The sequence below is a fragment of the Oncorhynchus mykiss genome, chromosome 7 (genome assembly GCF_013265735.2).
Source record: "Oncorhynchus mykiss isolate Arlee chromosome 7, USDA_OmykA_1.1, whole genome shotgun sequence".
NCBI lineage: Eukaryota > Metazoa > Chordata > Actinopteri > Salmoniformes > Salmonidae > Oncorhynchus > Oncorhynchus mykiss.
In genome coordinates this window covers 14,902,892-14,921,058 of record NC_048571.1, presented here as the reverse complement: position 1 = coordinate 14,921,058, position 18,167 = coordinate 14,902,892, and the positions used below count along the sequence as shown (strand labels likewise).

Here is an 18,167-nt window from a genome sequence, read left to right as displayed (position 1 = left end):
AGCACAGAGAAAGTGTACACACCAGCAGAATATATATTCAACAGTGCTCACAATAAAAAAATAAAAGTACAATCTTTAATCAATCATACTGTAGAAAACTTGCTTTGCATTCTTTCTCGCATACTCCAACCATGCTGGAGTACGGTTCACGGCTGGGATTCCCCAAAGCATCGTAGCACTAGGATGTTAATACCATTGAAAATAAATAGACAAAAGATGGCCGTAGTGCTACGATGGTTTTGGGAGACCCAGGCATGAGAATGTACTGGTGGTGATGTGGAAAATAACCACCACCACAGTAAGGACATCACAGGGGTCCTTCACAAGCCAGTTAAAAATACATCACACACGCATAAGAAAATACCTCTGGGAATGATATATAGTCTGTCCGTCACGGCTGTATGCTATTCAACTCAACTAAAAACAAGCAGGAGGGCATCAGGCATTGAAAAAGGAAATTGTAAAGAATAACACTTCATGTTAGGACAGCTAAAGCCACTGATCCAGCTTGTTTCAGACATCTGCTTGTCCTATTCAACCCCAAAAGCTGCTGATATACTGTAACTTGGGTGGTTGGATGGGTAAAATTCAACCTGAACAATTCTGAAATGATGGCATCTTGGTGAGTAGCTAACTCGAGTTCTCTGTAGCCCACAGGGACCTGACCTGCGTATCCAGGTTTTATATGACGTTGCTCGAATTGTCCCCTTACACAATAACAACAGTCTCCAACAACATCCCCCAGTTTGTCAAGGCTCGTTTCTGTTTAAAAATAGTTAATATCTGAGTTAGCCTGAGTATTAGTCATCATCTCCCCGTTGCCTCAGGCTCCTGGAGGATTTCCCGTTCTCTGCTTTCCTCTTCCTGAACGTGGCCCCGGCTTCCGACGCGGGGCCACCCTCGTCGCCCAGAGAGGTGATGATACGCTCCCTAAACTTGGGTTTGGGCTCAGGCGGCAGCTCCGCGGGGGCGCTAGCTGCTCCTTCCACCTGTGGTAGCTGCAGGTCCACTTTCTCACTGGAGGAGAGAACATGGGTGGGGTATAGAGCAGGTAGGTGAGTTATTAGTTTAGCATTTAATAAGGCACACAATAACAAGTTGGCTAAAATAGAGAGACTAGCACCAGGGTCCTGTTCATTAAGGCAAACTAACAAAATCTCATAGTTAAATCCAAATGAAGACATTGACAGTATAACAGTCTCTTACTAAGGCTCTTCTACTTCCTGTATCTGCTCCCAGGCTCCGTAAGGGTTGGTCTTTCTGGGCTTCTTAACAGCAGGCCTCTCCTCTTTCTCCTCAGGCACAGCTGCCAGTGTGTCTTTGGCCCCTTCGTCTCTCTTCCCCCCATCATCATCCTCACCATCTTTATCCTCTCCCTCCTTGTCTGAAGGCGGTGTATTCTTTTTGTGAGGAGAGCAAATGATTATTGAAATGATTGTCAGTCACCATGACTCAAATCCTAAACTAATGCCTACTATTATTGGTGCCCATTCACTACCAATGGGGTTGTATTGAGAACTGAGTCTCACCCTGAACTGAATCTTGGTACCTGTTTGGAATCCTCTCTCTCCCCGGCTCCGTTGGTACTGTTGGAGCTGTCCTCCCCAGAGAGGGGTTCTGGCTGCAGGGCAGATGGGTCATCTAACCCTGGGGGGCCCAAAGTCTCTCCACTGGGCCCAGACCCAGACTCACCACCGTCAGGGAGATCTGCAGGTCTTTCCCAGCTGGACTCTGTCAGCGTGGGGGAAACATCAAAACTATGTCAAACATAATTATGTCAAACATACATCATTCTTGTCATCACCTGTCTTCATAGACTGACCTCCAGTCTCTGTGTTGTAGTAGTATGTAAATCCATCAGAACTGACAGCCTCCATCCAGGCACTACCTAAGGAGATCTACAGAAAAAAAGTGTGTTCACACCAGGACTTGAATGCATTACCTCAGTACATTGCATTGACTCTAAACATATCAAATGGGTAACAACATACAAGCGACTTCCTGGTGAAATGAAAGGTATTAAGAAAAAAAAACATTAAAAAGTAGGGTGTACCTCGGTTTGACCCGGCTGTGGAGAGGGTGTGCTTTTTCCCTGCAACCCACATGGTTTGTCCCACAGAGATTCTGAAAATATATAAAAACACAATGCTTCAGGAGAAAGGTGAATGGTCCTAGGTGTATGTTCAAAACTGATTTATCAAAGTCACAGTCTGACTTTTAACCCGTCATCTCTGATATCTGCGGAGGTGTTGTGGTCTTCAGCCTACCCCGGGTTCGTACGGAGAGTTGCAAACCAAATTCAAGGGCTTTCAAGTACTTTTTAAGCACAAATATTTATTTCCAAGGACCAGCAATTTGTGATAGCTCCTATTATGCAATTGTTTCTATTCGCCACCAGATGGCGGTATATTCGCCAAAACCTCATGAAAAAAAAACGTACTTATTCATTACTACCTTAAAGGCTCTACTCAATAATACATGTTTCACTACTTATTTACTACATGTACTACATACATGAGGTAAATCAGTTGATGTAATTTGAGTAGTGATGAGCAGAGTTTTGGGACATGCCTACTTGTGAACACACATTTCTTATTCGCATTACTACACAACTCCAGCTTTATGACAGTATTGTAGTTTTATTGGGCATTTGCGAATCTACCTCTCAATAGCTACGACAAAGCGTCTTGCTTCTGACTAGCAGCTTTAGAGTCGCTGGTCGGGAGAAGGGCGGGTGGGCTGTGTGAGGAAAACGGCACGTGAACGGCAACCAGTACAGCAGGAGCACGGCTGCCGCTTGATAAAATGGAATATCGCAGGCGCCCCTTGAATGAGGAAAAAAAAAATATCTTAATGTAGAACTGGCACCAGCGCAGGATGCAGTGTTGTGCCTTTCCCCTCCAGGGCCGATTACACCATGTTGCCCAGGATTTTAGCTATCGATGTGACGTTTGGCAGTGCCTAATCAGTCGGTTCTGTACCTGCCCGGCTGAGTGGCAGTGTGGGTAGAATGAGAGAGCTCGCCTGGCAACCAGAGTGGAAACACATTAAATAAAACTTGGTAGTGTACCTGTAAATGAATTCGTAAGACCAATATATTTTTCTAATATTTTTCAAATTAACATATTTGATATTTTTCTGTTCTCCTCTCATTTTAATTCAAGTACCAACTTCAGATTTTCAAGGTATTCAAGTAATTGAATTTCAGAGTGACAAATTCAATTACTTTAAGTACTTCAAGCACCTTGTGTGAACCTTGCCTACCTCCTGTCATAGAGTTGTAGTAGTATGTGAGTCCTTCGCCTGTCTTTCCCTCCACCCAGTTCTCGGATTCGTTTCTGGGCATCCTCTCCTTTCCAGGCTTTCGCTTCTTTTCTTGTTTTCGAGGTGGAGATTGAGATGGAACTGGGCTTGGAGTTTGGGCTTTGGTTTGAGATGGGGAACCTAAGCAAACACACAAAATCACATTGATATATTAGCCATTTGAGCAGACCCTCTTATCCAAAACAACCTACACTGAGTGTGTTCTAACAACTTTTTAAAAGCTTCATGTTTCATTAGTCGTATGTACCGTATATGAGTGGTGTACATCATCCAACAAAATGCTTACTTGACAGGTTCATCCTCGACAATGCAACAACAATAAGAGATAATAAAATATTAGAGTACAAAAACTATAAGAAACAATGGTAATAAGTTAAACACTTATTAGACGGTACAAATAAAAACAGACTGGCAGGTTATTAAGTTAGTAAATCAATAAAACATTTAACTAAGAAGTTACCTGATGGTTTTATCCCCAACCTTTTCATATCCTCCTCATAAGCTTTCTGTGCAGCCGCCTCCATCGTTGCAAACTCTTTAGACTGACGATCCTCCTTCTTCGCCTTGTCAATGCTCTTCTTTTGCATCTGAACAGAAGAGGGGCCGGAGTATCAGTCAAGTCACCAATGAGATGACAGCATGGTGTGAGAGTGGCATATCTGGACCTTATCTCTGCTTAAATACACCACTAGGCCAGCCAGGAGGGCTATGTATGCCAAGCTGTGTTTACAAAGCATCAATAGTTTCCCTCGCAACAGTGACCCCTGTTGATACCTCTGTGTAATAACGTGTTATCAGCAGACTACATAGAGCCCAGAGAGAAAACAGTATAGTCTCAGGTGATTGACAACATTTATGGCATCTGTATTTCTTATGCAGTATGGTAACTACAACCCTGGCACTGACAGGCACCCATCTTTCTATGTTTCACAAGTGAAGGCAAAACACAATGATGACAACTCACCTCAGCAATTTTGGCAGCAACATTTTCTTTGTGATTCTTCCCTCGTTCATGAAACTCAACACTCTGCATGAGAAACAAACAAGCACAGGGGTGAATATATGATCAAATCTTGTCCTCAGCCACAACCCCTTGCAGTCATAACATAACCGACTACTCTCTCTTTGACACACATCACCAAGAACAAGTAAGCATTCATTCAATGTTAGAAACATGGGAAGGGCTTAGTCAAAGAGACTTAATAACTAGCATGATGATCATGCCTGAATGGGTAGCTAGTCGGCTAATTACACCACTTCACATACCGGTACAAATTACATGACAATTTACTCAACACTCACAGGTTTATTATCGGCTATCCAGCACTTGCAGTACTGGCAGAATTTCTTCGGCTGGGACTTCCAATATTCTGACCTGAGTAATACAAACAACATAAACAACTTCATAAACATGTGTTTGAAAGCTGATCAGAATAGCAATTTGGACAGTGAATAAAACACAACCATGGTCGTACAAACTGAACTAGCTAGCTTATGTTAGCTTATGAGTAGATGCAACAATATGAACTCAAATGTTATTGGTCATGTTATACAACAGGTGTAGACTTTACAGTGAAATGCTAATTTATGAGACAATTCCCAACAGTGCAAAGTTAAAAAGTAAGACATAGGTCTACACTACATTGCCAGGTCACAATTGTAAATGAGAACTTGTTCTCAACTTGCCTACCTGGTTAAATAAAATAAAAATTAAAAAATTGTTTTAATGGACAAAAAAATGTGCTTTTTATATATATATAAAATATGTTTTTGAAAGAAAAGCACATTTAGTTGTCCATTAAAATCACATCAGAAATACAGTGTAGACATTGTAAATGTTGTAAATTACTATTGTAGCTTGAAACGGCTGATTTTTAATGGAATATCTACATAGGCGTATAGGGGCCCATTATCAGCAACCATCACTCCTGTGTTCCAATGACACGTTGGGATAGCTAATCCAAGTTCATAATTATAAAAGGCTAATTGATCATTAGAAAACCCTTTTGCAATTGTGTTAGCACAGCTGAAACCTGTTGTTCTGATTAAAGAAGCAATAAAACTGGCCTTCTTTAGACTAGGTGAGTATCTGGAGCATCAGCATTTGTGGGTTCGATTACGGGCTCAAAATGGCCAGAAACAAAGAACTTTCTTCTGAAACTCATCAGTCTATTCTTGTTCTGAAAAATGAAGGCTATTCCATGCGAGAAATTTCTAAGAAACTGAAAATCTCATACAACACTGTGTAATACTCCCTTCACAGAACAGCGCAAACTGGCTCTAACCAGAATAGAAAGAGGAGTGGGAGGCCCCGGTGCACAACTGAGCAAGAGGACAAGTACATTAGAGTGTCTATTTTGAGAAACAGACGTCTCACAAGTCCTCAACTGGCAGCTTCATTAAACAGTACCCGCAAAACACCAGTCTCAACGTCAACAGTGAAGAGGGCACTTAGGGATGCTGGCCTTCTAGGCAGAGTTCCTCTGTCCAGTGTCTGTGTTCTTTTGCCCATCTTAATCTTTTATTTTTATTGGCCAGTCTGAGATATGGCTTTTTCTTTGCAACTCTGCCTAGAAGGCAATCATCCCGGAGTCGTCTCTTCACTGTTGACGTTGAGACTGGTGTTTTGCGGGTACTATTTAATGAAGCTGTGTTCCAATGGCACTCCGTTGTCAGTTTAGCCTACGTTTCACTGATCGTAGTAGCATTTTACTCCCTCTGTTTAATATAACACACATACATTAATTATTAATTTCGGTTGCATATCCTGATGTGAAGTTTGTTCTATAGAAAGTATTTGACTCTAGTGACAAAATTAAGGAAATTAGAATTTCGGCAGGCAAGAAAATGGCTTTAGTAAATCTTAAACGAAATACTCACATTGTGTCTTCTGATCCAATATAACGTTAATATAATTAAGGTTAAACAACCTAGCTAGCTACACACAAAAGCAGATGTTGAACATTTCTCAAGCAACAACAGCACCGCGTCCGTTTCTTATGACGTATATACGGATGTCTTTGAGGGTCAAAATTGTTTGTACTCGCTACTGTTATCGCTTTTATTGGCATTATTTTGACAACACAATCGTTTTAAAGTGTCGTTTTAATCGCAGTTTATTATAACGAATATGAGAAGAATGTATCGAATAACAAAATTAAGTATAAATATGTCATCCGTCCTGAGTAGACGGAACAAATAGTCTATAGTCCTTTTACTTTTCAAGACCTCCCATATGGTCTAGCGGTTAGGATTCCTGGTTTTCACCCAGGCGGCCCGGGTTCGACTCCCGGTATGGGAACAACTATTTTATTTTAAAATCATTGAACATGATGTTCTCTATAGTAGTGTTTTTTAATAACCCTGCTCCTCGAACACATTGGTGGAAAAAGTACCCGATTGTCATACTTGAGTAAAAGTAAAGGTACCTTATAGAAAATGGCTCAAGTAAAAGTGAAAGTCACCCACTAAAATACTACTTGATTAAAAGTCTGAAAGTATTTGGTTTTAAATGTACTTAAGTATCAAAAAGTAAGTATAATTGCTCAAATATACTTATGTATCAAAGTTGCCTCACTTTCGAGGGCCTGATGCGGTTTCTTCTCTCAGTAATTATTTGTCCCGTTTTCAAGAAGACCCTCTCAGAGGGAACGGATGTGGCCACTATGCTCTCTCTATGCAGCCTCCCTGTCATTACTTTAGTAAGCCGTGGGTATCTTCAAATCTTCAATGAAGTGACATGTAACCGACATGTAAGAAGTGGTTACCTTTGACAGTGGTAAGGCAAACTTCAGTAGCTTTTTGGACTCTTTCCCGCACTGAAGCCTATGTGCTCTCGTAAAGTTGTGGAATACGTGAGTTAATACGTTTTGAAAGGGTTTTCCTGCTTGGAATTGTGTACATTGGATTTAGACTATAGCTCTAATTTCTAAAACCTCTGTCCTCCATGATCGAATATGGCTGGAAATCTGTGGCAATCATTTTAGCCAATGCAATATCAATGTGGCCTTGTTTTGCAACATAGTTGGCATTGTTTGCTACTTTGAGATAAACTGGTCCATAGAAGATTGTGTAGCTGTGGGTCGCGGAGTAGGCCTACTTGACTGAGTGGATACAGCTCCACGTGTGGTGGTTCTGGCTCCACCACAATCACTAGCAGGCCCGCTAGTTTCTCGAAGCTCCGCTACAGCTAGCTTCACAGTTCGCATATGCCGGCGTAGGTTGTGCGTAGAACCGGCACTGTGCTCTAACATTGTCTACAATATTAAAATGCATCCAAATGCTACTATGCTTCCGACTCATTTTACAGCTCTTCCTCTCTCCTCAGCTGCTAAGTGTGTGAGTGAGTTGGTTCGGCCCTCCCTTTACATCACTTCTCGAATACCCCCAACAGTACATATTTGTATTGTAACCCCGGATTAATCACCAAACCCTGTTTACCAAGACTATAATGAAAAGTGTACTGTTTAGGGCCCTCAAGGGTTCGGAAATATCACTCTACAGTACCAATAAGCTTACCTATGGATTTGACTGTTAAATTGCTACTTTCCAACCTCCCATATGGTCTAGCGGTTAGGATTCCTGGTTTTCACCCAGGCGGCCCGGGTTCGACTCCCGGTATGGGAACGACATTTTTATTAAAACTTTGAACATGTTATGCACAGTAGGCCTATAGATACAGGTATATGACTGCCTGTGGCTTTGCCTGTTAAATTATTGCGAACTGACAAAATAGAATACTCTATCCGATGTAGGCTACTCTAGTAATGCTGAAACTAGCGCTCACAGTCTCAGATCAGAATTACACGTTCATCCACGTTACTCAAACGTCAAATGTCTAAGTGCTTAGACATTAACTCCGCATTTTTGAGGTTAGGCATTAACGGTGAAATGTTAAGGTAAGGGTTGGGATAGGCTTAAAACAGAAAGCGTTACATGACATTTGATACGGAAACTGAATTACAATCAATCTGACATATATAGAGAAACTGTAAGAACTTCACCTGTGAAAATAACCAGTAGCCTACTAACTCTAGAGACAGAATTGAATATCAGGTCCAAATAACTTTTTTTATAATTTGAAAATCTTTAATTTTAGTTTTTAAAACAACTACAGTCGTTCAATTAAATACAGTCAAAAAAATGTTTTGGAGAAAGAGATGGTGAGGTGTACCATGAAGACTAACCTGCTTTTTTTGAAATAGTGAAAAAATTAGTAAACAGACAGAGAATGCAATATAAGTGATCTTTATCCTTCATCCCAAAAAACAAAACATCTACCCTGTGCTCTTCATCAACAAAATTATAATTAACCATAAAAGTGCAATATCACAAATAATAGGAACAAAATCAATTACATTTCAATTCACACTTGTACAATCAGTGCAACAATTACAAATATTTCATAGATATACCAGTGAATCTTTATAGTTTAAAAAGTGTCCAAAACACAACTTGAAGTCATTTCCCTGTCTTGGTGAGACATTTTGTAAACAGATTCAGACGTTAGCTTTAAATTTGGTTAATATGCTTCACAATAAAAATGTAAAATAAATCATGAAGAATATTGCATCAATACGATCAGCATCCCAACAATGCACACTGAAAGTTAACTTTAGTCTCTACACTAATCATAAAATATTTATTTTAAATATACCTTGCCATGTAAAAATTAGACCAAATACACCCACCCAGACAATAGGGAGTGATTTAGACTTTTTTTAGCAGCATATTTGGTGCTCTCCATTAAGAGAAAATACACCTTTTATTAATCAGAATTCCAAAGTAAAAAAACTAATTATGTGGCTTAATTAGCATAAAGTGGCAGCTCTTTCTTTAGTATGTTAATGTAACCATAACATGGTTAAAACTTGTTAGTGCATAAAAATATCAACAGGGGGATTCCCCTTGGCACAGACCAAATTGGACAGGTGGAGAATGCATGTTTGACTGAGTGCTGACCACACCTCACATACCCAATCATGAGGGCGTTCTACACAAGGTTGTTATTCCCTATAGTTTGGTTGACCTGCCTTCTCAATTCCCCAAGAAGACTTTGTGTGGCAGTGAGTGACCCCAACCAGCAGGGTCTATCTACATTGCCATCTCTTCTTCTTCTCTGAATCTCATCTCTCCATTCATGCCTCTCTCAGTAGCAGCCATCCCTCCAGCTCCCGTCTCGTAGGGCACTCAGGCTGGACAAGCTCTTAGGAGGCGTCAATAAACTGGGAAAAAGAAGATCAGATTGAGATGAAAAATAGGAAATTATGATCCCAGACAACAATAACCTAGTTTTGAGCTTGTTGGCGCTCCCCTAGTGTCCTATAGTAGCCTACCTGCGTGTGGGTTGGGCGATCTTGCTTCGAGGTGTGGAGCTGGTCCCAATAAAGGAGGCGGGGCGGGGCAGACTGCTCCGGGGGGGCGTAGGAGTGCCCCCAACCCCCACGGCTGGTTTACTGGGGAGGGGGATGCCGCTCAGGGACTGCAGACTGGTGGAGGTCGGCATGGTAACTGGCCCTTTCACAGTGGGGCTGACGTAGGCTGTGGCTTTGAGGGGTTGCCGTGACAACGACTGGAAGTTCCCCACACTCTGGACTCTGTTCTGCAACTGACCGGGTGAAGGGACTAGTGGGGAGAGGGTTGACAATAGATCATATACAGATTAATGGATTGATATAATATTCATGCTTTCCTCAGATGTACTGTATAATGTATGGACTACCTACTTAGAATGATAATTTTCAATTTGATGAATTCTGGAAAGTCAATCAAGCCCTGCAGTTTAATAGTATGTGTATGGTCAGAGCTAAAACAAAGAAGAGGGTATCTCACTGGAGGACTGTAGCCTGCTGGCCAGCCCATTGGACGAGTCGAAGCTCAGACTGTTCCGAAGGGTGGAGGGAGAGCCGATGTGATTGGCTGGGCTCAGTGGACTAGGCACACTGGGAGCCCTGAACAGGTTGGGCATGCTCCTCCGCAGCTTATCTATATAGAATGTACACACACACACACACAATATTCCTGTATGAATTCAAGGCCACAGAGCTAGATGACTAAGACTTTATCATTTCAGATTCCACATAGAGCCCTCTTCAAGAGGAATTATGTGCCACTCACTAGTCTCTCTTGAAGAACACCAGTGTTGAGGCCCCAAAGAGAAAAATCTCCTGTAATCTCACCACCCTCTATTCAGTGTCCCTCTCCGGTTCAGCTAACAGAACAGAAACAGAATAGCCTCCAAGAGCTTACGGAACAGTCAGTGTCTCAAGAGGCTTACAGTGAGCACATCCCTGGTAGTCTGCCAGTACAGTCAACAGGCTAGGGAAGTACCTACGGTAGTAACTAACGAGTGGGTGACCTCTTCCTCCATTAACATAAACAATGACAAGTTGAAAACAAACCTAGAAATAGATTAGTATAACTATTTCATAAGAGGGCCATCATGTCGTGTGTCAATTATTTTGTAGCCCTACTAATATTGTACTTTGTTATGCAAATGTTCCATCAAGAAAACAAGGCTTGTTTGAAAAATGTACTCATATCTGCATTCCAAATGTGATCCCCAAAATATATAGTGAACATAAATACACAGAAAACACAAACATTATTAGAAGAGAGTCTTGCAGAGCAAGAATTCTTATTAGAAAGTGTGAGATTTCATAAATTTAAACAGAGGGCCAGGGTTGAGTCCAATAGATACCGAACAGAAGAATACACACACACATACATACAAAATGGAGGAGTCCAGTGCAACTACCCCCCCCCCCAAAAATCTCCCATTTTCTCTAATGAACGCAACCCAAGTACCTGCATGGGCCAGGCCTGCTCACCTGATCCAGGCCTGAAGCCCTGTTGTTCGGGTGTGTAGGTGCTGAGTGTGGGGCTGGCCAGGGCCTGGGGTGGGGGTGGGGGTGGGGGCTGATAGGAGAATCCTCCAGAGGGGTACTGAGGGCTGGAGGGGCTGGAGAGGCTGGTTGTGCTCCTCCTCCAGTCCCGTATGCTGGAGAAGGTGTGGGAGTGGGAGAGGCCGCGCTGCAGGGTTGGTCCCACACGGGTCAGACGGGGCTGGGGAGGAGGTAGCTGCCCGTACTCTTCCTCATCCTCTTCCTCCTCCAGGTCAGCCTCGCCGTTGTGCTGAAGGGAGAGGAAGGAGAAGCTGGCGCTGCGGCGGTTGATGGAGGTGGGGGTGGTGGCGTAGTCCTGACGAAGACCTGAAGGAGGGGGAAATACGGACAAGCGCAAACACACAAACACGCACGCGCACACAATCAGTCGTCACCTTCTGCGCCTGAGGTTAAGGTTAATAAAGCCTGGATGAAGCCTGAGGTCTTGTATCACATGTTACAGTGTTAGAAGGGAGAGAAGGACAGAGGAAGATAAGGAGAGAGAGGAACAATAAAGGGCAAGAATATGGCCAGGAATCCAAGACCACTTGAACTGACCAGTAACAACTCTGGGCCCTACCTTTAACCTTGGGGCCTAGAGTTATTCCCTTTCAGGTCACCTGCTCAATAGTTAATAATAATAATAATAAATAATAATAATAGTTCTGATTTATAAAGCATTTTCCACACTTTTACATAGAAAGGGGGGAAAACTCACCTCTTACTATATAAAACAATATATAGTCATAACTATGTGACGACAACAGTTTTTAATAAAGGGTGAGGGACTCACTGTCCTCCTGCAGACGAGCCATGACCTGGACGTCAACAAGGTCCTGCAGCTTGTATCCCTGCGTGATGGAGTCATCCTCCAGCTCGGAGGCACTGAGCTCACTGTCCATGGAAGACTGGGGGCTGAGGAGGAACCGCCGGAGGCTGCGGCCTTCAGCACACAACAACACAGTTCAGAGGTCAGATCACAGACAAATTACATTGCAGAGATTTTACATTAACAATGAACACAAAGAAAACTGACCAGATGAAAAGCAAGATTAGTTTAGATAGAGGCACACTGGTAGCAAAAAAACATCACTCTCCCTTTAAGAAACATTGCCGAGTCACTGTTAGTGGGGAGGCCACGTCATGGAATTGTGCCTTTGGTGATAGAAGCACCAGAAGCACCACAAATCACAGACAAAGCTAGAAAAGGCCATATTGTGTTTATGGCCACTCCAAGCCCCCATGGCCATTTTCCATTATGGCCGCCAACCAGATCTCACAGGCTCGACCTAGCTGTGTGACATGTGGCGCTTCCTTCACCAAAGGGACTATTCCACTCAAGTCTGTCTCCTCACCATCGCACTGTTGAACTTCGCATGGCAAACACCTGAAGTAGCAGAAACTGAACACACACTGAAACACTCCTTCTCTTGCCGTGACAAATGATGAATGATGACCTTGGGGGCTTCTCAATAGTCTATAACGGCTTCCTCTCCTCTCTTCTTGTGTCCACCTCTATTCTGATCTGACAAGACAGCCAGAAGGTGAAACTTAAGGTATTTCACCAGTCCATATGTCTAACATCAGCAGGAACGAAGGAGAGGAGACAAGGAGAGGAAGCTCTTTCAAACAGACTATTGAGACGCAAACCTTGACATGACAGAGACTGAGACAACGTGAGCCAGCGGGGGAGCGAACGAGGCTTACTGCGATTGGCTGAGTGATTGGCTGGGAGGAATGTGGGAATTCTCTCAGCCGTCCCTACAGGAGTCAGTGACAGGTGGAGGAGAGGATGGAGGGGTGAGGAGAATGAGGCTGATGGAGGGAGAAAGAAAGGGAGGGGACAGAGACAGGATAAGGGGGAGAGAGAGAGAATCATGGAGAGTTGTTTCAATGGAGAAAAAAATAAAACTATTCCAATGAAGAGACTGTGGTATTTATTTCAATTGTGAAATACCATGTTTAAGAAGTAATCATGGATGGAGTAGCCCTCATGTCTAAGAACCAGGGGTTTTCCTCGCCTGGTGAACTGATCAGGAGTGTTGAGTTTCTGCTCAACACGGCCCAGGATTTTTCTGCTCAATATGGCCCTGATTCTGCTCAATAGGGCGCAGAGGTTTCCTGCTCAATAGGGGCAAGAGTTTCTCCTGATCAGGTTGCAAGGTTGAAAAACCTCTAGTTCAACTAATGTCATATGGTAATATTATGGTAACATTATGGCAACATTATGGCAATATGTACCCATGTCACATAGTAATCTGTGTGTGTATTTACCAGGTCTGTCAGCGGGCGGAGGGGTGGAGCAGGACCTGGAGAACGAGGCACTGAGGGGGGACACTCCAGCTACACGTCTCAGGGGGAGGGCAGGGGAAGAGTGGCTGGAGAAGACCCCCCGCCACCTATGGACTACGCATGGGAGGGAGGGAGGGGAAAAGGCAATGTCATACTCTATCGGACCACCCCCAAAACACACACAGCTGTCAGTGCTTTCCGGGCCCCTCACAAGGAACAGAGGTCAGCAGTGTGAAGCGGTTGTTTACCTCACACCCAGCGCGTCACATTGCTGTGACAGTCACAGAACCACTATTCAGTAGCAGCCAAGGAACACATCTGCTGTCCAATGCCCAGGAGACAAAGCTGCATTCACAACCTCACACACACACTGCTCAACACACCCATTCAGCACGGGCCAGGACCAGGGACGGAGCAGCGACCACACACACCTTCTGAAATATATTCATAGAGGAGACCTACAGGAATAAACACCCGCTTAGCATATTTACAGAAATCTATCTAGAGGAGATGTGGTGGATCAAAAGAACAAAGAGAGAGGAGAATGATAAATAAATGTTGCAGAGCTGAGAAAGCAAATCATCTCTCTGTGTGGTGGTTCGACTGTGAGCTGCTGAACACAGCGCTGCTTATATCCCTGCACCAGATAGAGTGGGGTTATGTTATACCTGTCACTGAGAATATAAACCACTTAGCAGCATTGAGGCGAGGTGCCTTTCATGTAAACACGGTAACCATGGTTACCCCTCTGGTTGCTGAGGGAGGCCCTGTGAACGTAGCAACAGGCAGATAGTAGGTCAAGTGTGAAAGCAGTGGAAGGCTTTTCCTGCAGTTACAGCTACTGTGGAATTAATATACAGGCTTCTAGTATAGATCCTTACAGCAATATATTGTAGTAAAATACAGGTAACTGCCAAAATAAAGGAAACACTAGTATGAGGGATAAAAGTATATTTTATAAGTATTACACTTTTTGTTGTTGTTCCCTTTATTTTGACGGTTACCTGTAGTTCACTGATGAAATGGCGGCAGGTAGCCTAGTGGTTAGAGCGTTGGACTAGTAACCAAAAGGTTGCTAGATCGAATCCCTGAGCTGAAAAGATAACAATCTGTTGTTCTGCCCCTGAACAAGGCAGTTAACCCACTGTTCCTAGACCAGTTAACCCACTGTTCCTAGACCAGTTAACCCACTGTTCCTAGACCAGTTAACCCACTGTTCCTCGGCCGTCATTGTAAATAACAATTGTTCGTAACTGACTTGCCTGGTTAAATAAAAAATAAATAAATAGCAGCTTCACTGATGCAACGATAAGCTGTTGCATGACAAGTATATAATTTGAAGGCCAAGTTAAATAGGATCTAATATGCAAAAACATTTGATACATTTCAAATATATAATAGTAAAAAGAAATACAATTAAGCTGACGTGTGTGTTTACTCTAAGTTGTTGAAAGTGACGCACACAGACAGTTGCGGCCAGTGCTTCACCTCTCATTAAGAGCTTAGAGGACTAGAGCCGTATTAATACAGTACCTTCAGCAAAGACCGTGGGAGACGTCACATCTATTCACTGTTTCACACCACAGCTTCCTCTCAGACATGAACCCAAGGTCCACTCTCAGTGGTCATTAGACACCATAAAATGTCTCAGGAGTAGAGGCATTAACCCTGACGTTACCGCTAAATTCCCAGTTGGCCACTCACACCTTCACTTCAGGGCCTCTCATTCGACCCGGTCACCTCTCTACTGCAACCCTTCTTCAGGTAGATGCTGTGAATTAGAATGTGATCTCCATCACCTAACCAGGTGAAATGAATGTCCTCACTGTCATAACCATGGTGTGAATGTGTGGGTCTGTAGGTTGGTATACGGCTGTCTTTTCAGGAGTGACTCCGCTTGTGCGTGACCACCGTGCGTAGTTTAATGATACCAGTACTGTGTGTAGTTTAATGTAGCTGGTGCTGTGTGTAGTTTAATGTAGCCGGTGCTGTGTGTGACTAGTGACTGTCTGGCAAGGTGCTGTACTTTTATCTCAGAGTCCAAAATAGTCTGGAGTTGGCTGGTTACATAATCCTGAGACTTGAGGACCTGTTTCACACTGAGCTCAAGGCATCACAGTGCTAGCCTCCCCCCTCACCTCCATGTACCCACACACACAGTAGAATCATAACCATCTGTTGAAAGGAAGTCTTTGAAAACTAAACTTTTTGTCAGGTTGATAGAAACCTATGGTCTATTATATAGCCATCCATCTATCCACCCTTTTCGGTCCCTAGTTTCCACCCCTCCTCATACCTTGGTCCAACCTGAGGCACAGTGAGCGGGCCGACTCCACCTCTGTTCTGGGGCTGTCCAGGACCTGTCTGCTCCACTGGAGGGGGGTAACAGGGCTCTCCCCCCACAGCCGGGCCTTGGCTGACACATACAGCCTGCAGGGAAGACCGGATGAGAGCCAGAAGAGGAGGAATGAAGAGGATTTTACTGCACTATAGTCCCATATCAACCCTTATGGGCCTACAGGGAATACTGGTTTCAGATCAGGGATACGTTTTCCAGTTTTACTATGATCCCAAAAATGTACATCAAGCCACAACCTCACTTAGGACCTGAGAATATAATCATATTGATTGTAGCCAACCAAGTGCAAACCGTGGCGCATAGTGTGGAGCAGCCAATTCTGACTGCAGTCCAAAATTGGTTTTGGGCACTATAATGGATTTGACATAATAAAGATTGAGTCACAAGTATAATGTCACCTTTTATCAGCGGGTATTCTTATGCATACGTTTTACCACTAAAATTATAGCACTTCTTGTGTCCAGTCGTCCACCCCCAAGTCGACATGTCTCAGACTGATGCGGTCTAGCCTCCATTTCAACAGGCACATTTTCACAGGGCACAGTGGCCGTCTGCTCAATCATAATCGTTGACTATGATAACTGCAACACATCGATGTTTTGTGTTTGCTAATGAAAAATCGAATAATATTGGAACAAGTGTCCGCTCCATATTTCTGTCCAATTTGTCCTTGAAGGTGTGGCTTTGTTGTCGTATATCAGTCCTACTAGGATTGGAGTCTCATTTCCAGGTACACCATTATATTCCATACCAGAGTAACAGTCACATATCCTATAAAATAAACAGAACACTGCATCACCATCGTATATGACAGATCAATTGTCATATGCAATAAGGACTGCAAGTTTCAAAGAAATCTGTCAGATTAAATTTGCCACCTGTCAACTACATTATACAAACCATTGGATATTGTAAAATAGTTACCAGGTAGCTTCAGAGTCTTCAATAGAGAATAGAGCATCTAGGTCCAGAATGTCCACCTCATCCAGAACCGTACGTTCCATATAATCAGCCTCCGTGTCGAGAGCAGTATCCACATAATGCGAATGTAAATATTCGAACGGTTCGTCCAACGGGAAAAATGACTCCAAGGAAGACTGGCACAGTAGCGTCGGTAACGGACTAGGTATGCAGTAGCTCCCGGCCATGTAGGCCGGAGAGGGAGGTAGAATGTGGGGGTTGCCAGTGCAACCGTTCGCCCGCGTCCTCAATTGCTCATTTTGCCGCTCCAATTTCCGAACCAGCTCTTGGAGCTTTTTCACCTCCAGTTCGGCGTTCGCGGCATTGCTGTTGCCGTTGACATCCGTCATTATCTGGGAGTTCATCACTGCTGCATCCATTGGATGGAAAAGTACAAATACCCGATATATATTTTTTATTAAATGGTGGACGGGGTAAACTACACTCAGTCTCAGCTCACCCGTTGCCCACACTGTGATTTGGGTATGGGTTGTATCTCGCTTGCTCTAGTGCCCATCAGGACTAGAGCTTTCAGATGTCACCCAATAAGGGATGGTGGCGTGCTACAGACTGTCTCCACCCCCAAAGTGCTGAATCCACCGCGGGAACTGTTGCCTAATTAGTGATTTCAGGACAGGTGCGTGCAAGCGTTTTCTCCTCAAACTTCACAGTTGTCACATTGATAAGTGACAATTATTTGTTTGACCACAAAGACAATGCACAACACATTGTCTTTGTCCGTAAAGAAGGAGCAGACGGCCACTGTGCTCTGTGAAAATGTGCCTAAAGAAGATGCAACATTTTTGTTTCAAATATGTTTATTAAAATAGAGAATGAGAGATTACGTCGGAAGTGAAAATATATTATTTGATCATAGCCTACCTTTTGATAACACAAAATATTGGCTAAACCATTAATATTTTATCTACAAACATACACAGTTGACTTCATTGATATACACATAAAGATCTATTGAATTGAATAATAATTTCACCAGCCACTGTACATATTCTACAACCGCATGCTCAGAGCGCCCATGCATCTTGAACACTCCCCAGGTTAAACCAGGGCATTTTATGCCCATTTATCGCCATCCTGTGGTGTAAATTGAGACGGCAAATGATGGTACTGTGGTAACTTTTTCCAATTTAACGCAGGAGTGAAAGTTCTGAAGGCACGAAATAAAAATACAGAATCTGCACCGCAGGTTTCAGCACCATGGACAGCGACTAAGGCAGAATCCCTAACGTGGACTTTCAGCACCCCATGACAGTGGACAGCGCCTGGTTAAAGTGCAGCTGTAACGTTACTGGCCATTTATTTTTTTATATGGAATAAAAACAGCATAT

The 18,167-nt window shown here is 43.3% G+C and overlaps 2 protein-coding genes and 2 non-coding genes across 6 annotated transcripts; 2 read left to right on the top strand and 2 right to left on the bottom strand.

Annotated features, from left to right (window-relative positions):
- Positions 1 to 17: 17 nt before the first annotated feature.
- wbp4 (WW domain binding protein 4) lies at positions 18 to 6,351 on the bottom strand. Its single transcript, XM_021608608.2, has 10 exons — positions 6,205 to 6,351; positions 4,627 to 4,699; positions 4,289 to 4,351; positions 3,785 to 3,911; positions 3,265 to 3,444; positions 2,054 to 2,124; positions 1,823 to 1,898; positions 1,550 to 1,731; positions 1,207 to 1,400; positions 18 to 1,017 (listed from the first exon to the last, which is right to left on the bottom strand). Coding segments are annotated over exons 1-10 (1,185 nt in total). The 5' UTR covers positions 6,207 to 6,351; the 3' UTR covers positions 18 to 800.
- A 202-nt stretch (positions 6,352 to 6,553) lies between these two features.
- trnae-uuc lies at positions 6,554 to 6,625 on the top strand. Its single transcript has one exon. It is a non-coding gene; the product is annotated as a tRNA-Glu (tRNA).
- Positions 6,626 to 7,878: 1,253 nt separating this feature from the next.
- Positions 7,879 to 7,950, top strand: trnae-uuc. Its single transcript has one exon. It is a non-coding gene; the product is annotated as a tRNA-Glu (tRNA).
- Positions 7,951 to 8,390: 440 nt separating this feature from the next.
- On the bottom strand, positions 8,391 to 17,406 carry LOC110527369 (SLAIN motif-containing protein 1). 3 transcript variants are annotated; one of them, XM_036982698.1, is made up of 9 exons: positions 16,783 to 17,405; positions 15,796 to 15,953; positions 13,482 to 13,613; positions 12,915 to 13,022; positions 12,001 to 12,150; positions 11,154 to 11,534; positions 10,156 to 10,308; positions 9,660 to 9,948; positions 8,391 to 9,548 (listed from the first exon to the last, which is right to left on the bottom strand). In XM_036982698.1, exons 1-9 carry the CDS (start codon positions 17,196 to 17,198, stop codon positions 9,473 to 9,475), a joined length of 1,863 nt encoding a protein of 620 aa, XP_036838593.1. In that variant the 5' UTR covers positions 17,199 to 17,405; the 3' UTR covers positions 8,391 to 9,472. The 3 variants fall into 3 exon arrangements, with proteins under 3 accessions (XP_036838593.1, XP_021464272.2, XP_036838594.1); XM_021608597.2 differs by having other exon boundaries at positions 15,796 to 15,929; positions 16,783 to 17,403; XM_036982699.1 differs by lacking the exon at positions 12,915 to 13,022 and having other exon boundaries at positions 16,783 to 17,406.
- Between the last annotated feature and the right edge of the window lie 761 nt (positions 17,407 to 18,167).